Source organism: Diplotaxodon limnothrissa, linkage group LG23 (assembly GCF_057381915.1).
Source record: "Diplotaxodon limnothrissa isolate DT_005_m linkage group LG23, D_limnothrissa_male_GT1.1, whole genome shotgun sequence".
NCBI classification, from domain to species: Eukaryota; Metazoa; Chordata; class Actinopteri; order Cichliformes; family Cichlidae; genus Diplotaxodon; species Diplotaxodon limnothrissa.
In genome coordinates, this window is record NC_140617.1 from 5,681,412 (window position 1) to 5,706,220 (window position 24,809).

The 24,809-nt window shown below is 39.2% G+C and overlaps 4 protein-coding genes across 4 annotated transcripts; 2 read left to right on the plus strand and 2 right to left on the minus strand.

The window, feature by feature from the left end:
- Positions 1–3,920: 3,920 nt before the first annotated feature.
- On the plus strand, positions 3,921–7,316 carry tmem221 (transmembrane protein 221). The gene is made up of 3 exons (XM_085347723.1): positions 3,921–4,429; positions 5,945–6,030; positions 6,690–7,316. The coding sequence occupies exons 1-3, from the start codon at positions 4,128–4,130 to the stop codon at positions 7,229–7,231; spliced, it is 930 nt and encodes a 309-aa protein (XP_085203849.1). The 5' UTR covers positions 3,921–4,127; the 3' UTR covers positions 7,232–7,316.
- borcs8 (BLOC-1 related complex subunit 8) lies at positions 4,941–11,297 on the minus strand. Its single transcript, XM_085347722.1, has 6 exons — positions 11,210–11,297; positions 10,867–10,979; positions 9,209–9,273; positions 9,006–9,113; positions 7,805–7,892; positions 4,941–6,516 (listed from the first exon to the last, which is right to left on the minus strand). The coding sequence occupies exons 1-5, from the start codon at positions 11,244–11,246 to the stop codon at positions 7,823–7,825; spliced, it is 393 nt and encodes a 130-aa protein (XP_085203848.1). The 5' UTR covers positions 11,247–11,297; the 3' UTR covers positions 4,941–6,516; positions 7,805–7,822.
- A 62-nt stretch (positions 11,298–11,359) lies between these two features.
- rfxank (regulatory factor X-associated ankyrin-containing protein) lies at positions 11,360–13,814 on the plus strand. The gene is made up of 9 exons (XM_085348105.1): positions 11,360–11,631; positions 11,711–11,815; positions 11,941–12,039; positions 12,141–12,206; positions 12,313–12,413; positions 13,156–13,281; positions 13,399–13,465; positions 13,552–13,632; positions 13,721–13,814. Exons 2-9 carry the CDS (start codon positions 11,716–11,718, stop codon positions 13,771–13,773), a joined length of 693 nt encoding a protein of 230 aa, XP_085204231.1. The 5' UTR covers positions 11,360–11,631; positions 11,711–11,715; the 3' UTR covers positions 13,774–13,814.
- A 190-nt stretch (positions 13,815–14,004) lies between these two features.
- nr2c2ap (nuclear receptor 2C2-associated protein) lies at positions 14,005–18,626 on the minus strand. Its single transcript, XM_085348352.1, has 5 exons — positions 18,584–18,626; positions 18,346–18,436; positions 15,072–15,177; positions 14,896–14,957; positions 14,005–14,443 (listed from the first exon to the last, which is right to left on the minus strand). The coding sequence occupies exons 1-5, from the start codon at positions 18,619–18,621 to the stop codon at positions 14,315–14,317; spliced, it is 426 nt and encodes a 141-aa protein (XP_085204478.1). The 5' UTR covers positions 18,622–18,626; the 3' UTR covers positions 14,005–14,314.
- Positions 18,627–24,809: the final 6,183 nt, after the last annotated feature.

A 24,809-nucleotide genomic window follows, 5' to 3' on the forward strand; every position in this document is an offset into this window, starting at 1 on the left:
AAAAACAAAAATATATTCTTTTTTTTTTAATTTTTAAATAAAATTTTATGAGCTAAATTTAAGGGATGACTTGAATTAATCTCTTTAATGGGATTCTGCAAAACTTAAATTGAGGGGTGAGTCACATGAATTTGATATACTGTGCAAATGTGAGTGCTATGGCTGACTTTAAAGTACATCAACTCTGAAAATGTGACAATGATAAGATTTATTTACTTTTAAACAAAGCTACAAGCATTTGAACGCAAAGCAGAAGGAAGCAGAAGAGCATGGAGCATAGCTGAGGTGTATGGCGGTTCTTCCCCAATTACAATGCAAGGCACAACATTAGGTGTGAGATTCTGTTACTAAATGTACTGCACACAATAGGAATAGGCATATGTTATGTTTCTACAGTAGATATGGTCGATATTTGTTATGATATTTGCTATTATTTTGTTTTAAAAAATCCCCTTAAATGTAAATCCTGCTTTGCCTTAAAAAGTAGAAGATACAATGTGCTTTTTAAAATCAGCCCCTAGCAGAGTCAGTGAACCTAAAGAATTACAGGCTGATCCAAAAGTCATTCAGCAATGAGAATAGAGCAAAACTATTCTGAGGAACACTCTTCTAGAGTTCACGGTCATTTTGATAAAAATATTTAAACATTTTGGCCTCTTTGGTTGGAAGGAATTTTTCATTTTTTTAGTATTGACATAAAATTTTTATTGTGACTGATGAATTAAAGACTTCGTTATTGGAGGTTGACTATGGTGTTTCGCTGCTGTTATGGGAAAAGGATACATCAGTAAATGTTAACTGTTTATCGGGATACACATATCTCTTTGCATTAAAGTCAATTTGCACAGTACCAACTGAAACACTGCGTTATGCTCAGCAAACCTGAACACTGGCCACAGGCCATTGCTCAATACCAGAGTCTGTGGTGGCCTGTCACTAATTCAACCTTTACACATTTCTCTGCCATAGAAACAGTGACAACCTAATCACACATTTACACCAATAAAAGCCTAAATACAACATAATTGCAATAGCCAATTCTAAAACTACAAAATGAGTTATTTAAGATTAAGAGTCTTTTTAGTGTTTTGCCTGTTTGTCCGTACATCAAGTAATTTAAAAATCAAGCATTCAGGGAGTAACTATGTATAAATAGGTGTGGAAATAAAAAGCAAATACAAAATACTGGATGAAAAGTCAAAATTTGGAACGACGAGGGCATAGTTAACATTATCAGCGCTCAAAGCAATGTTTGCTTTCAAGTTGAGAGCAGCTCAGAGTGATTTCCTCATTTTAGTCTAGCCTGAATATTTGAGGCACAAGGAGCTATGCAAAAATAAACAAATCGCTTAAAAAAGGCAAAGAAAGCGGAAAAGGACAGAAAATAAATGTAACTTATGTTGTTTTATTTCCTGTTTCCTACCTAGATAAAACTCGACACCCTTCTTTATGATGCTGTACATCAAGAGCTTGGAAACTACTGGCCTAAAAACATACAACTGATGTTAAAAATACTTCTTTAATTACAGCAGCATGTCTTGATTTAATAGCAATGCTATAAGATTTTTCTTGAGGCTTCATTTGAATTTTGATGCCCTTAACCACAAGATCTAATTACTTAACTCAGCAATATTCTGGAAGCAAATGTCTGTGAATACTGGCTCAAAAACATCAGAAGAGGCCTCATATTGACAGGCATTAACTACACTGACATACCCTTTGGCACATCTCTGAATATTAGTCAATAGTCTCAAATGTTCCCACTTTCTCCATATCATCAGTAAATGATAGATCCCGGTGACACCTAACTGTGACATCTAATACTTATTTATAACTAGCAAACACTGAAACTAACTTCATCCGTGCTGTTATTTTGTAAATGCTTTACTCATAAGTTGTTCATTCCTCTTTGCCAAATCAACCATGGCACATAAAATCGTTCAGTCAGAATTCCATAAGTGCCATGTGCACTGTAGCCCATGCAGAGCTGATGTCATTGGATATATGTTCATCAGCTAACCTGGGTAGTATTGATAGAAAGTAAATGGGGTGTAAAAAGGAGAGGAAACTGACAGAGAATGATCAAAGCAAAGAAAAAAACTAACAGAAAGCAGACATGCTGTCAGCTTAATAGGTATATTTAGAGTTAATAACTGAATCACTGCATGAGCTGCATTATTAACTATTTTGGGGTTGTTACACAATGTACTAAATATAATATGGTGGCAATTTATTAGCACAGATCATCTTTGCAAGTGTGGATAACAACTCTATTTTCTCTCACGCAAAGACAAACACATCAACACAGACATGGAGATGCAGTGACACAAGCACACATGCACAGTCTGAGATCCCAAGAGATAGCTTAAACTGTGCATCTGATGCAATACTTAGTAACATCCCTGCAGGCTACCACAGTCTTCACCTCCAGGATTCATTTGTGTGGGGCCCAAGCGTGCTGACGGCAAATACAGCAAATCCCCATCTGTAAATAAAGCAAGCTAATCACCTGCAGCAAAGGGGAAATTATGTCTTTGCTATGCGTTGTGTTTGCGCATAGCAAAGAGTGCATTCTTCTTTTAAACACAGCGAGAGCTTTGCCGTCGGTGTAGGCACTGAAGGTGGAATCTGAACTGCGTTCACATTCACACAGTCAGAATTACTGATAAATGTCTAAGACAAGAGAAGTTGAGAGAAGCTGCAGAAAGATAAAGGTGCCTTTGCCCTTTGAGAACTTTCCGTATCAAGTCCATTTTTTTTCATTTTCCTGAAACTTCTCACTTCTGCTTTCGACAAGATCAGCCGCGACCCTTTTAGAGCATGTGGTGAGGCTGTCGAATTCAGAAATAGCCTTCATGGTCAGTCTACATGTGTGAGAGCAATTGTTCACATTGAGTACCTTTATAGCTACAGTCTTATCTGCATCTCAACAGAATAAGGGTTACACCTTTACCTCCCCACCACTCCCCACCAACCCCAACCTCTAACAGAACAATAAGGCCTCTGTAACTCAAGTCACGGACTTAAAAGTATGTCAGGGTGCTTGTGGTCCAGCAGCGTGTGAATGAAGTGTGTGAATATTTAATATTAATTTGATCAAATTCTGGAGATGTAATTAATTTTTATACAAGGCAATAAAAGTGGGCGTAAAAGTGGAAGGGCAGATGAGAGTTTAGGCGCATCTCTGTCAAGCTGTGCATACTTCCAAAGCTACTTGTGAAAAGTTAATTGTGTGGCAAGAATATTCGCATTAAACAGAGGTTATCTTGGGTGGTTATCCTTTTTCAAATTCCCCTAAACTTGCCATGGTCCTATTTAGCATGCCCAAGAATAACTTTAGACAAGGTTTTTTCCTCCTTCATTTGTTTTAATATTATTCTTATTATTTGTATAATTTATTTTAACTTACTGCATATCTTTTTATTTTATTTCTGTGTCTTGTTTATGACAATCAATTGCCTGTTTAAAAGACATACAGTAATCCTTTAATCGCTTTATGAGGACAGGAGGCTTCAGCAGAAGTAGGTTAATCTAAAAAGAGACACCGCCCTGTTATCATCATATCTACACTGCCTACATTTAAATATCAAGAAATAAACTTGATTAGAATATATATATATATATATATATATATATATATATATATATATATTTTTTTTTTTTTTTTTTTTTTTTTTTTTTTTTTTTTTTTAAAGCATACATTTTTGTGCACACCTTAAGTTTAAAACCTGTTTTAATGGTTAATAATGGGATAACAGTAAATATGTCTTTACTCTCTCGGGGTGTTTTGTCTTTATTTAGTGAGCTCAGCGTCTCCCTTGAACACGTCGAGGCATTGTTTCTGTTGATCCAAGAGAGAAAAAAAAGTCCATTGTTGTTGCGAACTTTTTAATCTGGGGATTTAAAGCCCATCACATGCTCAGACCGGACTGCGGAGCACTCCACGAAACACAGGCAAACTATTGCCGAAGTGCAAAGAAAGGCGTTCTTTATCCTCACACCGCAATGCAAGCGCACTTTTCTGGACTTTAGGATCGCTGGAGGATTGTGTTTAAGAGCGAAGAACCGAGGAAACCCTTTCCCCCCTTTTCCAGGAGAAATCTGACCACCAACGTTTAAAGATAATCATGACGCAAAAGTACAGCCAGCGGTCTTTAATTGTTCTGTCTTTACTGGGGATTTTATCGGCCATCATGTCGGTTTTATCGGTGATTTTGATTTTCCAGCTGCAGTCACAGCAGACGGCGGTGAAGGAATCACCCCCGTCCACCTCCTCGGTCATACCCGCTCATGTCTGGGCCGTCCTGCTGCCAGTGGCCACAGTGCTCTCCGCTCTGTCCCTCACTCTCAACTTGAGCTCTGTGGTTGTGTGTCTCCTCCACAGCTATTTTTCAACCGAGGTCTGCAGAGGAGAACAGGATACAGAAAGGTATTTGTTCTTGCGCGTTAAGGCATTTCTTTTCGACCACCTGTTAGACAGCACCTGCAGCTGTGGTAGCACTCAAAGCCACTGTGCTCATTTCCATTTTTTTTCTTCCCAATCTCGATCCGGTTTTTTCAAACAGGCAGTTCCGGTCAGTTGTGACACACCTTTGACAGTTAAGAAAACCACTATTTACCCAGAAAGGCGACCTCTGAAGCAGCACTGCGCGTTTTTTGCCCCCTCACCCCTAGGCCTTGTTAAAGTAGTCGAGTACTGCTCGCAAAGCAAGGTTCAAAGTTCAAGGTTCTTTATTTGTCACATGCATAGTTATACAAGTATAAGAACATTATATATAATATATACATTAGGTGAAAGTGCAGTAGTAGCATGTTTGCAGCAAGCAGGTGAATTCTGTACATTAAGTGAATTAAATAAGAATAGACAATTTCACTATTTTACAAAATACACATTATGAACATATTTAAAATTAAAGGAATTTGAAATGTACATTGTGCCGGTGGGTTTAGAGTGTCTAGAAGAGAGTCCTGTCTCAGTCACTTATGGGTGATGTGATGTGTTACTAAATAAAAACTAAATAAATGGCAATAAGAGTAAAAAACGAAAAACAAAAAAACCCTTAAATGCGTGCCAAATAAATCCAATACGATACAACACACCATGACTAAACTTCATTTCCCTCTTTGTGTTTTGCAGGGTGTAAGAGATCTCAGTTTAACTTTGTCCAAGGTTTTACGGCTGCGGATTATTTCAACTTTTACTTTCATTCTCCTTTACACATGCAAAGTGTAAAACTAACATGACGACATATATTTTAATAAGACGCAAAGCACTACACTTAATCTAAGTATGGAATTAAGATCAGCTGCTTCAAAAAGCTTAACATTTCAGGTGCGGTAACTTATTATGAGACTGCTGCTTTGCACAACATCCTATATGGGTTCCTATTTTGAGGATAGTGCACTGTCGAGGTGCTCATGTCACACTTCTCCTTGTGCCCACATGTTTTTCAATTGTTAACCCTGCAAACCACAGTCCTATCTTGAATAGTAAATGTACCAATTAGGTTTCGTGCAAAGAAAACATAGTTTCAAAAGGATAAAATGGGTGTCCTGTGCAAGAGTGCAGAGGCCCGCATTGCACACACACACCTCTCTAACCCTTTATGAATCCCAGCTAAACAATGGATTTCCTCTCATTATGTACCCAACACACAGCCTCTAGCTGGCCCTTTCCCACGTCGGTTTACAAATCTAACGGCATACCACAGCACCTCCCTGACAATGGAGACATTCCTAGAAATTTTAAATCCATGGCACAAATGACCAAGCATTTATAAAAATAAACAACAAACAAATAGCCCTAATTTTGCAGGACAAAAAGTTATAACTTTATTATGTAGCAAAGAAAATGAACATATCAAAAACAAAACAAAATATATTGTTGTTATTTTAAGTAATGCAATGTCCTTGTGCACTAAACAGATCAGATTTGTTTTAACAGAGCAGATTGGTTCCTTCTGGACAGCAGAGCTGTACGACATGTGGCTATTGGACTCTTCTGTCTGGGGGTTTCTGTCTATTTAATAGGTAAGCCTGAGCAATAAAAAAAGGATCTGTATTTTTGTATAAGCATATGTTGTACCATCTGTCAAAATGTTAAACAGAACAAACACATAAAAAAAAGAACTAACTTTAAAAACATTGGCTGTGCAGTGGACTTTCAACAGCAGTGGCAAAACGGCAGTGCTGCTGTCTCCCTGAACCGACCAGTGAGTCCAACAGAACAATGCATTCTTTGAGCAGCCATGACTTAAGTGTTTTTAATGCTGGACCTAGCAGCACTGGTATGCTCTGTTCCACTGAGAGGCTTGTACGGGGGGTGGGGGGTCAGCGTAGGCAGCCACTCTATTGTGATGAGGAGGTGTTACCCTTCTGAACCCACTTCAGCCACAGTCAATAGGTAGCAGGGCAAGACTTTAAAGGCAACGCCACCAACTTAGGAAGTCGCATCACATCCCAGAGCTGTGCTTTTCTCCCACCTCCTTCAGCATGCCTGAGTCCATTGTCCTTTTCCTGCAGAAAAACATAGGAAACTGTAATATAAACTGTAACACTCATTGTGTTCTGCTTTAAGTTATTTGGCCCAGTAGAGGTGCAACTTGTTAGCTGATTACAGAGAAAAGCACTTGGTGTTTCTGCACACATACAAATTCTAATTTTTTCCCTGCTACTCTCTTTCTTGGCAGCCATGTCCATTTTTATGCTCCTAATATTCGAGATGGAGACTGGAATTGCAAGTGCTTGTGTACTTTCCTCTGGGATCCTGATCCTGCTGGTGGCTGTAATACACGCTCTGGTTAAAGCTTCCTATACTGGAAAGCACTATCACAGCGACCATCTTGACACCCTGTATCGTAACGACCACGGAAGTAGCAGCGCACCAGTTTCTCGGCCCTGCGAGTTAAAAATTGGAGTGGACAAACCGCGGATCCTTCGCAGCCAGTCTCACCTCCAGCATCATATTGCCTTCACTCAATGTGGCGACCCGAGACAGCGAGAACAATATCAGCAGCAGCAGTACTCCCCTACAGGAGGTTCACAGGGCCACTCTAGTGATAAAGATGCTTACAGCAGTGGTGGCAGCTATCCCCGAATGCACAGGACACTGTCTACTGAATCTGGTTTGCTACAGGCCCAGGCTAAACCCTGGAATGGGGTCAACAATGAGATGAGGAGCGTCCTTGCACGAAAGTCAGGGATTTGTGCAAAAGACTCTACTCTCGTGTGACATAAAATAAGATTAGCAGTTTGCATCAGTGGCTAGAAAAGACTAATGACCTACAAATACTATATGGTGACAACAACAAGTGCAGTGCAGATGTAATACTGTCAACATTCGACAAGTTTATCCAGAATGACTGCAGACAAAAGAAGAAGGAAGAAAAAAAAAAAGTATCTTTAGCAACTTTTTTCTCCTTTTCTCCAACACAGGTTACAAAAGTATTATTAACCTGGTGGGGGGAAAAAATGTAGTGCTTCACGTTAATGAATTTGATCTAAATTTCCAAATTATGCACACCAATGCCATCCATATATCAAGCTGATGAATTTATCGATCATATTATAATCATGTAAATATTTTATTCTGCTGTATATATCTGCTTTTTGCCAAATATGTGCACAATGTGCAGAAGTGTTTTATGTGCTTTGTAAAATTATTTCACATAAATATTAAATAAATTGATTCTAGAAGTATATATAATTCAAAGAAGAACTTTTTGAACACACAAGCCTGTTATCTGAAAAGCTAATTTTACTCATTTCAGATACTAATAATGTAACGTCTGAAGGAACTACTAACCTTGGACACCTCTGTCTGTCATGAGGAAGTGGATGGGGCATGTGGAGCAGTGACAGTGGGGCTGGGACAGGGACTCACATCATTTAAGCTGCATGCAGTTGTCAGTGTGGGAGGGAAAAAGGTGGAAAATAAAATAAAAACAACAGACAAATCAAACAGAAAGTATGACGCTTCTAGTAACTACAAAGTATTCAGAAATGTCTGGATTACGAATTTGAAGTTGCAGGAGAAACAAACTTTAATGAAAAGCAATATATTAAATGATATATTACATTAGATGAAGGATACAATAAAATAAATAAAAATAAAATAATAAATAAAATGAATAAAAACAAAAACAAATGATGAACGATATGATGTAGTGCAAAAAACAGTTACGTAAATTGTAAATGGACTGGCACTTTCAATTTGAACACTGAAAGTGCTTTCTACTCCAAGTCTCATCACCCAACCACACACATATTCATACAGTGCTTTTATTTTTACTTAAGTGCTTTTAACTAACACACTGTAGGAGCCGTGGATGGATCCACCACCTTTCCATTTGGTAGCTAATCGTCTGACACCAGCTCTACCACCAGAGCCATGGTCACCCCAAATACGTAAAAAGAATGATCCTTTAGATACTGAGGGAGTAAAAATGTGAACATATAAAGACCCACAAGTATATTTTTTATAGCCTTAAGGACGTTGGAGATCTTATCAAAAAAGTAATATTCTATAATTTTTGTGGCTTTACGTATTTACATTAAGTACTGATAACAATAATTGCTCAGTGACTATCTCTCATTTTAAAAAAAAATGTGAGAAGTACATACTGACATAAGCATAAGACAAAGCAAAAAACTTTGTTATATTACCTAGATATTTGAGTGATAAAGATGATAAAAAGCATATTGTAGAGATCTGCATTTTAGCAAAGGTGTGTATGATAATGGCTGTCATAACTAGTCAAGCTTTCCTGTCCCTTATAGGCTCTGCATTTGAATTAAAGTTTCTGAATTTGAAACAAAAAAAATAGATGGAGTCAGGTTATGTCCACGTAACATGTTTCTAGAGGTAAAGCACAACTAAAAAATGAGAGGGAAAACTGCTACTAACGAGAAGATTAAAGCCACTTTGTAGCATTCAGTGTGATCAAAACAACGTTGTGCTTTTTCACCACCATGTCTCAGTGAACACATTCACTGCCGCCTCCTACCTGCGCCCTTGAGAATTATTAATCTGTTCCTTCATGCTGATGGCTTGACGGAGAAGACTGTCAATGTTTTTGAAATATAAGCTGCTGTTGTTCATGCTCTTCACGGCACTGCAAAAGCCAGCAGATCAATACAAGTATTAACAGTCAGGGCAGGTGGATGGTGAGCTACTTTTATGAAAGCTTTTAAATATGTGTGATCTCACCTGCATGCGTACTCTACAGTGTAGATGGCTCCTTGACTTTGTTCCTCCCAGCTCTGCATATCTGTCTGTGCAAGAAATGAAACCCATTAAAACTCAGTAGAGGGAGAGCGAGAGAGAGAGAGAGAGCGAGCGAGTAATGACATTATGATACTTGTGAGGTTTGTGTTTCATTACAGTAAACTCCCAGAAAGTTGGTTCTGTCAGCTCTCTGGGATTTTCTTACCTGGGTTATTGAGCATACATCAAAACATTATGGGAAACTGTTCATATCATCAACATGTTTTTCCAGGAAAAAGAGCAGAACAAAGGATATGTTTTACCAACAACACAAAATAAATATTACTCAGTTTTAACTGAAGCAATGCCAGTTACATTTTTTCCACGAATCTAAGTATGTATCCAAGTCATGAATAAAACAAGACTGAGACACAGTGCTTGCTTTTAAATGCATTTAAAATTAAAAGAAAAAGATGTTCTACTGTTATTTCTGATCGCACACAACACAGCAACACCTAGGCCAAGAATTTATATAGGGGATTTTAAAGGTTCACCTAGCTTTAAAATAGTTTATTTGGATTATTATGTTATTATATGAGAATTATATCAATGAAATAACACAGTCTTTTGATGTATAATTTTCTTTTTTCCCCAGCTTCTCCCTTTAAGGGTTGGCATAGCTGATCACCAGCCTCCATTGCACCATATCGCTACCATAATTCTGTCACGCCAACCCCCTGCATGTCCTGCTTCACGACATCCACGAACCACCTCTGAGGTCTTCCTCTTTTACTTCTTTCCATATTCAATACCCGTTGTTCAGTATATTCACTCTCTATCCGCTACACACATCCATCCATTTCATCCTTGCTTCCTGAATTGCTCAACCTGAGTTGTTTCTCGGATCTACTCATTTCTAATCCTCTCAGTAAAAATCTTAATATCCAAACCATACAACATAGTAGGACTTAGTACCCTTTCACTTTTGCTGCTATTCTTCTGCCACAAATCATCCATGACACTCATCTCAACCCTCTTCTACAACTCTCTTGTGCACTGTCCATTGCTTTGGATAGTTGGCCCGAGGTATTTACACTCAGCCACCTTCACTACCTTTACTCTTTGCAGCTTTACTTTTTACATATATGAAAACATTCTTTAATTTGTTATTTACGGGACAATATATTTTGCAATGCAAGTCATTGTGACAGGCTTTCTTCATTATCAAAGTGGGTGACAGTTTCACAGAAAGGCCTCTAAGGCTTCAGTAAAAAGGGTAGATAGTAAATTTGGAAATTAATATTTAATTGTGCAGGTGCAAATAAAAGAGGGGTCAAACCTGTAATAACCTGGTATACCTAATAAAGTGTCTGGTGAGGGTATATACCTAAAGAATTTCACTTATCCCAAAGAAGACGTTTCAAAATCGGGTGTTATTCAACCTTTAATGACTAAATACAAATGCCATTTTTTCTTCTTCCTGAGAAAAGAACGTAAACACCCCAACCTCTGATCTGCTGAAGTCATCAGTTAGGTTTTTCAGTAAAGACTGCCGCTTGTTTCCAAACATAAAGTTTCCTGGCAGAGGTCGTTTTCCCTTCATTCACTTAGATGGGTTACAAGCAGAGTTAATGCGATGTCATCGAGAGGATAAACGATACCTTGTGCTGGACTAGTTCTGGCAGCGACCTCCTGACGTGCTCCTGCAGCCTGTAGAGAGCCACCGACGGCTCGTTAGCCAGGACGTACATGCTCTCCGTGAACTTGTCAGTCACTGTAGTGTAAACGAAGGGAAGACAATTGCATAAAACAAATGGCCCGTGTTTGAAAGCTAAAACAAAATGATGAAAACAGCCAAAATCATAGCCCTGCGACTCTATACTGGAAATGCATTAGCTTAGTGGCTAGATGAAGCTAACAGCTCCGAGGGGGCAGCAGTGGATCAAGGCAACAATGAGCTATGCTGCACGCGAGTTTAGTTTTTGCTAATTTATTTATTTTTACCCCTTCTGACTTTCAGTTGCATCTCCTGGTCCTCCATAATGCAGTCTGGTTTTTACTGTCAGAACTACAATTCAGCTGTACGCCAGTGGTGTCACCTGATTCCCACCTCTTCCGTATTATTGTTGTAGTGTGTCACAGGACAACATTCCGGATAGAAATATGGGCTGTAAAAAAATAAAGAAAACATTTCTCCCTTGAAATTGTGCCAGATGCGGTGATACGTTACACAGGCTGAATCAAACGTGTTTTCAGTGCCTGTTTTGAAAATAACGGGATTATTAAATAGCTAATCATCTGAACGACGGCTAATGTACTATCGGAACACATCGAAGACTAGCAGGATCCATTATGTGATATGAACTTATTTACTTTCAGTTTTCCTTAAAGGAAGTTAGCGCAATTGGACTGGAAGGCTAAATGTGGTGAGTGGCTTTACGAACTGCCTAATTTTTAAAAAACTTTTTCTGCATGGCTAAACCAGATTATTTGTTTTTATTGCAGCGATCATGGAGGGCAGAGGTGATGATGAGGCTGCAGATGGCCAACGTGTTCAGCCATCTAACGCTAATGCATGTCCATCCCTATCAGGAGATGAAAAAGCCAATGGTACTTTATCCTGCTCTGTGTAACAGCTGAATTTGCCTGATTTCTAGGTTCTTGCTATAATCAGTTGAACAGTAAATGTCTTGCTTCCACTCACATGGCTGTGGTTCATCTGATTATATCTCTAGAGAGCATGGAGGTGGATGATGATTTGTTCAAACACTCCACCACTCTCACCAACAAACAGCGTGGGAATGAGGTTACAGTACGCCCGGCAACATTAGACTGTAAGATCTGATAAAGATACTCAGGTGTTAGGGAAACATTTGTACTTATTTTATCTTATTTTTACCATGTTCATTTATTGAGATTTTTCTACCCCCATCAGCTCTGTCCATACATCAGCTTGCAGCTCAAGGTGAGGTTTCACAAGTAGCTGCACACCTGAGCAAAGGTGAGAAATCTCTAACAAGCTTTTTTTTTATTACCAGTATACAACTAAACAAATATCCTACTTAAGGACTCCAATCCTTTTTTCTTTCTTTTTTTTTGTCTCACAGACAGCTCATTGCTTAGCAGTCAGGATGAGCGAGGCTTTACACCTCTCATGTGGGCAGCAGCGTTTGGAGAGAAAGCAGTGGTGGACTTTCTCTTGGAAAAGGTTAGAAATAAGGCATGCACATAGGTACTTAAGAACACAAAAGTTATAAGTTACTGAAGGGCAGCTGGGTGGCCCAATGGTGTGGTGTTAGTGCTGTTGCTTCACAACAAGAGGGTCCTGGAGTATTTTTGCAAGGCGTTTGTATATTCTCCATATGTCTGCGTGGGTTTTTTCTGGGTACTCCAGCTTCCCTCCCAGGCCAAAGACATGCATGTTTGGTTAATTAATGACTCTAGATTGGCCATATATAGGATGTATTTCTCACTGCAACAGACTGATGACATGTGATTAAGAAGATGAATGAGAGGCAGTGGTTTAAAAAAAACCTTTTATTAATTAGAAAGAAAATGAACTTATTCTAAAATGTGTCCGTTAGAAGCCAAATCATCATACTGATGATAAAAAGTGTTAACAAAAATGGTCACTGTTTTCAAATCTCAAAATGAATCATATTGTCTTTCAGCCCTACCTCTCTAACTTTGTTAAAGACAAAATTAGAGGGTGAAGACTTATATAGTTTAGACATGTGCAGAGGAGGGATTGTGGATATACTGGACGATGTTGAATATGGAGCTGCCAGGCAGGAGGAAAAGACGACCACCTCAGAGGAGGTTCATGGATGTAGTGAGGGACGACATGCAGAGGGATGGCCGTTAGGGACAGGTTAAGATTCCCTTAAAGGGAACAGCCAAAAGAAGAAATGGTATCGTGCTTTATTGTTAATGCATGTTTTTTCTTCCAGGGTGCAGACCCCAAAACAATTGCGAGGGAGCGAGAAAGCGCCCTGACATTGGCCAGCTCTGGAGGATATGTGGACATCGTTGAAGCCCTCCTCAGACATGGAGTGGACATTAACACTTATGACTGGGTATAGTTATGAATTTATGACTTTCCATCATAAAATCTATCATTTTTAAGGAGCAAGAAATCTAAATACTATATTTTTAACATTTTTATTTTACTGCACACTGTATATTATTCTCAGAATGGTGGAACTCCTCTTCTTTATGCTGTACGAGGGAACCATATCAAATGTGTAGAGGCATTGCTAGGTACAGTGCATGACTTTAAGTCATTATATATTCTAGAAATTTTTTTTAAAATTGCGTCACTAATTTCCTATCGCTCTCTAATTTAGCCAGAGGAGCAGATATGACCATAGAGTCTGACTCTGGATACAGTCCAATGGCGCTGGCAGTTGCTCTTGGGCATAAGAAAAGTAGGTATACAATGCACATTTTCTTTTTTGAAAAACTAAGATAAAAATGTATTGCTAAGGTAAGATTTTTACTTCCTTTCTCCTATAGTCCAGAAAGTGTTGGAGGACCACATCTTGAAACTCTACAAGCCATCAACATGACACTTATTAAAATACATTAATGGAGTTGCCAGTGTGACACTCAGCTGATCTTAAACCTTCGTTGGTTTTCACAAAAATGTCTGTCACAAGCTAAGGTCATAACGGATCATTGCATACACAAACATTTACCAGATAAACAGCGATTTTTAACCTGTTTATTCCATTTATATGCATTGCAATGTTCAAAATGTTTTACAAACAAGGACTGAAATGTGACAGTTGTGCAGCTGTATTATTTTGCTTGGCTGAAGAATGACCAAAAAAAAAATTCTAATAAATTATTTTCATACTGGAATGGCGCTTTAATTTTGAAGGCACAGAAAAGGTATAAAAAGCAGATTACAAGTGCACAATCAAAATGTGCAAAGGGTCACTGTATGACAGGTCATCGAAGCTTTCATACCAAAAAAGGCCACATTCACAAGAGTTCATGAGGTGGCAACACAGATGACATGTTTCCCAAGTGCCACCACACCATCCTACATCCTGTACTTTCACTCAGGGGTCACTTCCTCTCTCTCATGAGAGGACTGAAAAATGGTCAGGAGGCTTTTTCCCCCAGGACATCCAAGGAATAAACAATAATTCTCCCAAAAAAGTCAGCACTATTCTCAAACATTATTTTTACTTTGTCCACTACAGAGGCCTCCTGTATGGGAAAGCTGTGGGTGTGGAGTTAAGAACAAGATAAGCGTGGTAATGATGAAAAGCATGTCCAGGAAAATATTGTCCAATGCTTTTTATGAAGCAGGAAACGCACCATGCTCCTGTAGTGACAGGTACAGCTTTGAGCTGTTGTTGGCGTACACCAAGACTGATGTTTTATAACAGAATTATGTTTATTAAAGGAACACTATCAACTACTTGATAGAATAAGCTGAGCTTAAATATTTTTAATGGCATACAGCATCATCAGTGGCTGTGAACAATATTTTTTGCACAAATTAAGTAGTTAAATATAACATTTATAGCTACTTCAGCAGTGACTGCTAATTTGGAGTATAGAAAAGAACAATGGCTCCCCACTTGACTGATAATTTAAGGAAAAGATTGGTCGAAGCCCTATATGCAATCAAATCTCCTTGTGAAAATTCAGTATAGTGAGAAAAAGGATATCTGAAGAGAGTTGTTATCCTCTGGGTAAAAATGGCTGAGCACTGTAAAGTCTTTATCTTTTAGGCAACCTGCAGAAAGCACAAGTGGAAAAGTAATTTACATTATCTCATTATTACTGCTTGAATTTGAAGTGAAACATTTTAATCAGGAAGTCATTTTTTAATATTATCTTCAGGATTTACCTTCCAGTCTGCACGTTTTTGCTGAGAATCCTCCCTGGAATTGGACCTTTAACTCTGACACTCTGACAGAGTTGGGGAACTCCAGGGACACCCACTGACATTCACCCTGTCAGAAAAATAATACTCATAATGACACAGAGATGTGTACAGCAAAACATCCATTTGCCTGTGAAAAACAGGATGCCGAGAATAACTGTCTCTGTCGCCAAGAATATGGGAACTTTTAGTCGTTCTTTTATCAGATCCCCACTAACTGTGGCCACAGCAACAACTATTCTTCCTGGGGTCCACAATGCTGTACATGTAAGCAGATTATAATTATTTATGGTAAATGGCCTGTATTTGTTTAGCGCTTTTCTAGCCCCTAAGGACCCCAAAGCGCTTTACACAACCAGTCATCCACCCATTCACACACTGGTGATGGCAAGCTACATTGTAGCCACAGCCACCCTGGGGCGCACTGACTGCCGGACACTGGCGCCACCGGGCCCTCTGACCACCACCAGTAGGCAACGGGTGAAGTGTCTTGCCCAAGGACACAACGGCCGAGACTGTCCAAGCCGGGTCTCGAACCGGCAACCTTCCGATTACAAGGCGACCTCCCAACTCTTGAGCCACGATCGCCCCAATTATTAATAACCTTTATTTAACCAGAAAAAAAATAATTTGAGATCTGAATCTTTTTTACAAGAGTGTCTTGGTCAAGAAGGACAGAAGTACTATCATAAGTTGCATAAATTAATAGCACATAGAAATCCTTTAATTAATTTATAAAAATATATATTAGATTATCAAGAATTGTGTCAATCTTTTTTTTTCTTTATTATAAATTCAACATGTTTCAGGCTTTTTCCTACACAAATCACAACATGTATTGACAAAGTGGGCATTTAATCATTTTATAGACAAAAGCATTTAAATAAGAAATATAAGAACATAGAAAGTTGGGAAATTCATCAAAAGTCAAGATAAAAATTATCATTTTGTGATGATGCACATGAATAACAGTGGGTCAACGACCACCTCCTAAGGGACAACTACTACTAGGATTTAAATACCAGGGACTCTCCACCCTTTCATTTTAAAACTAAAGAAAGCTCTTGATGAGAGGTGAAATGTCTTCAATAAACTTAAAGTCCGATTGCTTTCTTTTTTAACAAAACAAACATGATCTGGATGACTGAGAATCTACACACATATTATTAGTTAAAAAAATTAGCATATCTCAGCATGGTGTGCAGTGTATCAAAATGTTGGGGAAACTGAACAAGTGGAGGACAAAATAAGAAGCCACAGACCTAAAGAGCCATTTATGGCAGGCCAAAAGTATCTGAAAGTCAAATCTTCAATAGGAAAAAAATCCAGCAAAGACGTGGCCCAGGACCTGAGAGATCCATTTGCTTTCACCTAAGCCTTATCAGAAAGAGAAAAAAATCCTTGGCAACGGGTCTTCTAAGCAATGAATTTAAAAAGTATGACGAAAGTCAGGAGAGTTACTACAGTGAGTGTCTACACGATCCATGCTGTGTGCAATCCTGCCAGTGGTTTTGGGGTCTTCTTAAACTTGATGGAATTATAAACACAGAAATGTATCGTGAGATCAGATTTTGAGCCACCCCGCATTTCTCTGCATGACAATGATCCCCAAAAAACACTACTACACAACTTTGAATATCCTTGAAACCTGGAGAATTCTTGGAAGACTATTCCTGCATTTGTATATATGTTTGCACATATTTTAATAAATCCCTGCCCCTTGTCCCCCCATTTTCTAAGCAAAATATAAACAACTGGGGATAGCTTAACAATTTTAACCAGTATCATACCACTGTGCAGATCATGTAGTACAGTTAGTTAGTTGTAGTACAGTTACTAACTGTACTACATGATGAGTACTAGATGAGCCATGCATTGATGGAAATGAATTAAAGTTGTTAGGGAGCTTAAGATCTGGTAAAATGTTTTGCCCTCTTTGTTAAATTGGTCTGATCGTCTTCTTCTTCTTCTTAATAATAATAATAATAATGATACTAATAATAACAATAATAATAATAATAACAATGTTATTATAATTATAAAACTATAAGGGTAGACAAACATTGAAATAACAAATACACTCAGAAACACAAAGGCATAAAACATGAATAAAATTAATGAAAGACCAGAGATAAAACGCATAATAGAATCATTTAAAAGCAAGCCTATAAACATAATTTTCTCAGGCAGGTCATTCTAAAGTCGAGATGGCCCTGATGGCAAAAAACAGTCACCTTTTCGATTTAAATCTTGATTTTCAAAGCAGCCTGCAGGGCCCCACCTGAGGATCACAAGCTGCGAGTAGGCTTATATGGGGTCAGTAGCTCTACTATGTAGCTTGAGGACAGACCCAGGAAAGCTTGGGAAGTAATCAGTAAAATCTTAAAATTCTGAGCATGTTGAAGATGAGAGTGTAACTTTTCATTAATGCCAGTGGAGAGAATTGCAGAAGTCCAGTCTTGAGAAAATAAACATGTGATATAAACCCATATTTTGAGCTCTGGCTCAGAGATGATGGCAGTTATGTGGATAGTGTTCACATATGGCTGCTTCTTTGCATGATCAAGCTTTAACCTGTATTTGTGGATTACAAGACGAACTTGTTCGCACAGTGATTTCTGAGCCCATACAGTGATTTCCATGACAGAATCATGTCTGCATTTAATGCAACGCCACCTGAGAGCCCAAAGATCAAGGGCATCCAATAATGATTTTTGGCCTTATGCTCCTTGAAATTTTTCCTGATTCTCTGAATCTTTCGATGACATTATGCACTGTGTAGATGATGACCATATATTCACACTAGTCTCTGAAATTAATTGTTCCACAACATATAGATGATGATTTGTCCATCTTTACTTCTGAGAAACATCCTCTCTAAGATGCTGTTTTAATAGCTAGCCATGTTAGTGACCTGTTGCTAATTAACTAGTTTCATGTTAATTGGCACTTCTTTTTTTTGAAGTACCACTTACATTTGTCCCAGCTTTTTTAGAGAAATGTTGCTGTCACCAAGTTTAAAATGAGCTATTATTCTTAATGAAACAGTAAAATAGGGTTTCGGTTTAAAATTCTGTGAACTTTGCAAAGCATTGCAATTTGTTTGTATCTACATCTCAGACAGTCTTCCAGCAACTCAAAACTAAAGGGCAGACTAAACTAACCTTTCTTTAGGTTTCTGGTAACAGTTTTAGCAATAGGTTGTGAGGAACGGGTCCATTGCTATATTTGTATTTACCTGGTCTGAGTTCCAGCATGTCTCCTCATTGCAGTCAAACATGTACTTCTTTCCATACTGCTTAACATCTCTGTTTATCACTGAACTCACTCTGAAATGAGAATAGAAACACAAGATTCACGACTCAAGGACCAGTAACAGGCTGCCGTCCAAACACGTACAACAGCCAAGTACATTATCTATGCACTGGTGAGTACATTTCTCTCATTTTCATTCTCTCGTTTTGCTTTTTCTCTACCTGCTTTGTGTTTCGCTGCAAAGCAACGAGGAAGCCATGTCAAAACTTCAAATCACAACGTGCCGTAAAGCGCTGGAACCTCGCTGTGTTGTTTTTACGACTGTGACGTTCTGGCATGACCGCTTTTCTTTCCTGCCACCAGGTGGAAGTCTCGCTCCGTCAAAAATATTTAGATGACAGTCTTTCGCTATACGTGGCTGGAGGTTAAGTCTCTTAATCTTCATCTGAGGTCCCGGGCGCTCATGATTAATAATTAAACGCAGGAAAAAAATAAAGTTGATCCCGCTCTTCGTGGCCTGTGAGAGGCTGCACTGCTCTTCATCTTCTTGTTTGTCCCCCCAGGTCTCGTTGCTGTCCTCCCAGGCGAGACGCAAAAGGTCAGAGAAATGAGAATCGATTGGGACGAGGGGCATTGATCAGAAACCTACAGATGAGGCATAGATGCTAAAAATGGCCTACACTTAAATATAGAGCTGCCGCCAGTATTAACCCGGGTTTGAGATTTTCTCCCAAGGACGTCAGGAAACGGGCAAAGATGTTACATGTGTGTTAAGATGAAGGTGTGTTTGGGTGATGGGATAATCCTATAAAAGAACCAATATCGGCCTCTCAGTGCTTTTATTAGCGAGCATATCCCCATATCTCAGTTTCATAACCTGGGAACCAATAACACAGGAGAGCAAATCTCCCTCTCCCCCCTCTTTGTGTGTGTGTGTGTGTGTGTGTGTGTGTGTGTGTGTGTGTGTGTGTGTGTGTGTGTGTGTGTGTGTGTGTGTGTGAGTGAGTGAGTGAGTGTGAGTGAAGGAGGGAGCCTGTTTTTGGCACATGGTCCACTGCAGATGGAGAACTCCTGCTGAGGTTTTGTCACAGTGCCCCCCCTTCACAGCACATAATCAATAGGTCTAAAATACAAAAACTGATGAAACCCAGCCTCCGTGAAAATTGTGCAGGGGGCTGGGGAGAGGGACTGTATTATAAGGTTTGGACCCCCTCCTCCACCACTACCACCACCCTTACCCTCTGCACAACCAGCAGCATGCTCGCTCACACTTTGACTTTGTGAGCCTTACGTTACAGCCCCGGTTTGTGCAGCAGCTCCTGCAGCACCCTGTCGAGTATTTGAGATTGAGAATAAATTGTGATTTCAAGCTGCAGTAATATATTACCCATCCATATATGAATGTGCAATATATCTTTGGAGTTTTTGTAAAGCTGTTAATCAGAAACACTGCCTGAATTAATTTGGCAGGTGCTCATATTTTTCCACATCAAAACTAATTTTCTGGCCCGTAGCCATTCTGGAAGCCCACCTGGCCGGCAATCGCTCGCTGGGTGAGTGATGAGATGGCATTGACCCATAAACTTGTGCCCACGTTGGCTGCTAATAATGCCAAGGTGGACTGCAAGTGGCCAGTCGTCCTCAGAACCCGCAGGAGCTCTTTTTGTATCCATTAAAAAGCATAGTTAGAGACTGTGACATTGCCAGGAAGTCAGTGTGCCCAGACAGAATTCTCAAACACCCACAACCTGTCATTTCTACACTTAAGGTATTATACAAATAAGAAAAGTATACCTGTAGGCTTATTTGTTTCTTTAACATTCTCCCCCCTTTTTCTTTTTACTATAAGCTAAACTGAGTGGCTCCTGGTTACAGTCACATTTAACGGATGGACATATGTTAGATCTCTTCATCTAACTATCAACATAAAAGCTTAATGAATATAATGAAAAAGTGCATTTGTTCCCACCTGACAGTGACTGTGGCCTAGAGGTGGGGTGACAAAGGGGAGACCTGTTATTGTTGTCGCAGCTGTTCTGACTGCTTATCTCTAAAAATATTCATTGATCCCCCCCCCGCGCTTGTGGATAATCAGCTTTTGTTCGTGTCTCCGTTCTAACATCTCAGTATTCTTTTTTCCACAGTGAAACATTTCTGGCCCCTGAACTTATAGGATTATCTTCACCTCATGTCACTGATACGACTTAAATCCTTGTATTCCCTCCCTCAGCCATCCTTGCTTTCTCTTTCACCTCAGCGGCTGATGTTGCTCTCTGACTTTTTGTCGCCTCTGTTTCTGGGTTATGTCCCACGAGGCAGGATTAGTGGCTAGCAAACTAACTTTGGGCTTAACCCTGGCTGGCTTTGTGGTCTCACTGCAGTGACTCACTTTTCACTCTGTGTGTATCACCATGGTAACTTAGGCAGCTCCCATAACCTGCAGGTTATCAGATCCAACTATGTAAAAGTCTGACTCCTCACCCATCAGTGATACTAGAGAATAGCACTGATATTTTTCGAGGTTCCTGGTGACAGAGAAACACAGAATTTAAAAGGGTTCCTTTTGCATTAAAATACCAAAGTATACATCTATTAACAAAACTTTATGCTGTTATTATCCCCCCCCCCCATGCAGAGACATGTTTTTTTCATTGGAAATGATGAACATTTAGGCTACACTATCTGCAGTTCGCCTCCAGCAGTCTTGTCTAGGTTTCACAATAGAATCGGCTTAAACCTCGATACATATATTGCTCATTTTTTATTCATTATAATAGTTTGATCTTGTTGAGAAAAGAGCATCGGCATTTGGGGGGAAAAAAATCCATTGCTTTGCCATATTTCCCATGTTTGCCATTTCAGTACAATTTCTTAACTCAACAATGTTAGTGAAAAATAAGATTTTCTTGTAGTGTTCACCTGCCAAAAAACAGTGTGTCACCTGGGTGATTTAACACTAAAGACAAACTAATAAACTTTAGGGTTCATTAACCCTTTAAGACCTACCATTGAACTAAGTCCGCCAGAGCTTATATTATATTTTTACATGCTGTAGTGCCATTTCTGGGAGCATTTCAAGTTGCTGCACACCAATACAACCATTATAGACCAAATTTTAATAATATGTATGCATTAAGTGCATAGTAATTACATAAATTGCAAAAAAGTGCAATAAACTACCAAAAAATTGAAAATCGTTTTGGTTTTTTTAACATATATTTCTAGTTAGAGAAATTTAAGAGGCTTATCCCTCAAAACTGTAAATACAAAAACGTTGCACAAAATAGTTTCCCACCACAGGAAATTTATTTTGAGTGTCTTCATAGTTTTATTTTTGAAATTCACCAATTTTTATATACTGCAGGAAAAACGAAAATAAGTATTATAATGCAAATTTGCAAAAAAAAAAAAATAGCATGTGCATCAAAATAAACTATTTCCAGCAGTGCAATTTGACTTCTAAGCATCCCAGAAACGACACAGAAAGTCATAAAATCAAACATAACTTTTAAAAACACCAGTATAGCCTTACAAGGCCCTGATGGTAAAAAACTACATTTCCGCGAAAATGACGTCATTTCCGGGTTCGGGCAGGTCATGGCGGATATGCGATAGTTCGCGCTGATGGACATAGGAAGTGTTAAGAACAGCTGATCAGATCGGCAAAGCGTGTTTCTGGAATATTATGTTTTTGTTGCTGCAAGTGGTTTTTTTATGCAGTTTTTGCAAAGCTATATGTAGAAGGAAACTGTGACCTAGAACAAGCTGATGGCATAAGATGTAAGTACAATTCCTCTGGTTTCATATGCAAAAAAAATTATTGCTAGCTTACATGGTTGCAGTGCTACCGGGATTTAAAAATAGTTACGCAAAACGGAGCGTGCCCTCTCCGACCGGCTTTAAAGGGTTAAACAACCCACTCACCGATGCTGCATTTTGCCAGCAGTAAAGTGGACATGATTTTGAATGACTTTTTTGAAATAAGTTTAAACTGTGAATAAGAATGATGGATATTAGACGTCATAAAACCCTGTCAAGTGAAAGGGTTGAATAGGTGGTCGACCGTTTTGAGGTAAATAAGCCGATACACTAGGAGGTAAAAGAATCACTATGGTCTATTGCAGACTTTATGAGCTGTGGGCACTTGCGCAGATTGTCTTAATGAGTTGGATGATTAATGCTTGTGCTGCTGTCAGCCGAGGGACACAGCATCCGTGCTGGGGCAGAACTTGCAGTGTATGGAGCTCTGCCTGTTTGGTTCAGATGACCGTCTGCACTGATGGACCTTCTGGACTTCTGCTTAGAAAGTTAAAATTTGGGGAGGTGGGATAATCAGCTGGTCAGAAAACTGTAGACTGAGTCGTATTCCTTGTGTATACTGAAGATGTTTTAAACGTATCAGGAACTTCAAAAGGATCTACTCAATTTCTCTTTTCAGTTCAGCAGTTGATGACACCTGTAGTTGATGATTTAAGAAGCTCAACTGCCTAAAAGCTGAAGAAACCAGGCAGAGTATGTTGGAAATTAGAGTGAGACGATGGTGCTTAGTGCTCGTAAATCATTTAGTTTAGGGAGACAACATTTGGCATTCTTTGGGGTCCAGCTAATTTTAATAAAGCAGAAAATGGGCAGAAGCGTGAGGCACATCTGTCGACTGCTGCATCAATTAACAGGATCTTGAGTCATGGTGCTGTTTTCTGGCAGGGCTTCTCACTCATCTCCATGCTGAAATTTTCTGCTCCAGTTTGAGCGAGGTTTCTCTAATTAAGTCATTAAAAAGCAGAGCATTTGCACAATATGCTCCGCTGCCTTCATTACAAAGCACAATCAGTTGTGATTTATTCAATCACACTATGAGGCAGTGTTGAATTTCATTCGGGGTTGGAGATGAGTTCGTATAAACACATGGAGAGAGCTCACTTTCTTCTTTGTCTTGTGTTACTCTTCCAGGCAGTGTAGAGGGGGCCATTCATGTTTTCACAGCTTAAAATTGCTGAGAGATTGCGAGATGGCTGGAGCATAGTCGAGTTCTGGTATCACAAGAGATTTAAAACACTTTACTAGCAGTACTGTAAAGAGAATATAATGTAACTGCATATTTGAGGACACAAGCAATACAAAGTGACAAGCAAGTAAACACCATACACTTCAGATTACTCAGAAAATGTTTGCTTATGGCAAGATATAGCAACATAATATTCATACTGCCTGAAGACAAAACACTATAATACAGGTGTATAGCTTGCATATTGTATAGCTTGTATATTGTATAGCTGGGCACCACTGTGCTTTCTTCCTCCCAGGCCATCTAACCCGTTTCTAACCCATGATAGGCGGGATTTATGAAGTGTGACTTCTTCTGCTTCACACATCAGCAGTCAGAATCCCTGTTTGCTCGTGATGTGGTTGGAAGACCACGGGACATGCCTTGCTCGTTCCTACTCCGGTCTCACCAAAACCAAAACCACAACCTCCCGTCTCCCGTATCTGAGCAAGGAGATGGGCCTGTAGTAATGGCTGGAGAACTATCTGGCAGTGTGAAGAGAGGCAATAGAGTGTATCATTTCATGGTGAGGTCATGGGGATTTGTCCTGAGCAATAGCTGGGGCTCTTATAGTTCAGGGAATTTCACTTGAATGTACAGGTTCACGTTATAGTGTGAAAACAGAACAAGAAAAGTGAAATTAGGCGGATTCGAAAGCTGTAACACTCTGTTGTTTTTGGAAGGTGCTGGTGTATTTTGCAATTACACACTGTCTACAAAGCACTGACATGTAAGACTGTACAATTGGTGCTTGTTTTCTGTTCTTTGAAGTCAAACACATGGCTGTTTTCACCTCTCCTTGGCTCAAGCTGTCTAGACAAGGAGGAGAACTAATCCTCATACTCTGTATTCCAGCGGGTTTGTCTCACTGCATACAAGACCCAACCTCCTATCCTCTTAATCTCTTTGTCTCACTTTATTCACAGCAATACACCTTGTGAACATGAGCAGCCAAGCATCAGAGCGGTACTTCACAGGCCGTCCTCCTCCCCGTTCTCTCAAGGTAAAAGGAGGCAATGTACTACATCATCAGAGATCACTCTGCACTATTTGTCAGCTGTTGTTGTAATCATTGGAGGCTTGTATGAAGCAATGGTATTTGAGTTCTTAAGTACTTGCTGTCGGATAAAGCTAAAAACTTGCAAGTACAGATCCTTTAGCTTTATTTACCTACTGGTGATGACAGTGATGTTCTGCAGCTATAGTAATCCAAGTTTACCACCTTGAGAAGCTTAATCAGTCTCTGTGGATAATGAATAGCAATATACTTGCCTTGGCAACAGGCTGATGTAGATGCCTTTAATTTCTGCCGCAACTGCTTTTTCCTAGAAATTCTTTTGTAGTGGATGGAAAGTATCAAAAAGAGGTCACAGGGGGAAACATGGAAACAGTGTGTGTGATTA

What these genes read in the sequence shown, in the direction of transcription:
- tmem221 (XM_085347723.1), top strand. Translation starts at nt 4,128, where the DNA reads ATGACGCAAAAGTACAGCCAGCGGTCTTTAATTGTTCTGTCTTTACTG. An exon ending in GGAGAACAGGATACAGAAAG is followed by an intron (nt 4,430 to 5,944) that starts GTATTTGTTCTT and finishes TTGTTTTAACAG; the next exon opens with AGCAGATTGGTTCCTTCTGG. An exon ending in GGTTTCTGTCTATTTAATAG is followed by an intron (nt 6,031 to 6,689) that starts GTAAGCCTGAGC and finishes CTTTCTTGGCAG; the next exon opens with CCATGTCCATTTTTATGCTC.
- borcs8 (XM_085347722.1), bottom strand. Translation starts at nt 11,246, where the DNA reads ATGGAGGACCAGGAGATGCAACTGAAAGTCAGAAGGG. An exon ending in GCAACTGAAAGTCAGAAGGG is followed by an intron (nt 10,980 to 11,209) that starts GTAAAAATAAAT and finishes TTTACACTACAG; the next exon opens with TGACTGACAAGTTCACGGAG. An exon ending in CAGAACTAGTCCAGCACAAG is followed by an intron (nt 9,274 to 10,866) that starts GTATCGTTTATC and finishes TTTCTTGCACAG; the next exon opens with ACAGATATGCAGAGCTGGGA.
- rfxank (XM_085348105.1), top strand. Translation starts at nt 11,716, where the DNA reads ATGGAGGGCAGAGGTGATGATGAGGCTGCAGATGGCCAACGTGTTCAG. An exon ending in AGCTGCACACCTGAGCAAAG is followed by an intron (nt 12,207 to 12,312) that starts GTGAGAAATCTC and finishes TTTGTCTCACAG; the next exon opens with ACAGCTCATTGCTTAGCAGT. An exon ending in TGCTCTTGGGCATAAGAAAA is followed by an intron (nt 13,633 to 13,720) that starts GTAGGTATACAA and finishes TTTCTCCTATAG; the next exon opens with TCCAGAAAGTGTTGGAGGAC.
- nr2c2ap (XM_085348352.1), bottom strand. Translation starts at nt 18,621, where the DNA reads ATGGCTTCCTCGTTGCTTTGCAGCGAAACACAAAGCAG. An exon ending in TGCAGCGAAACACAAAGCAG is followed by an intron (nt 18,437 to 18,583) that starts GTAGAGAAAAAG and finishes TTCTCATTTCAG; the next exon opens with AGTGAGTTCAGTGATAAACA. An exon ending in AAAAACGTGCAGACTGGAAG is followed by an intron (nt 14,958 to 15,071) that starts GTAAATCCTGAA and finishes TGCTTTCTGCAG; the next exon opens with GTTGCCTAAAAGATAAAGAC.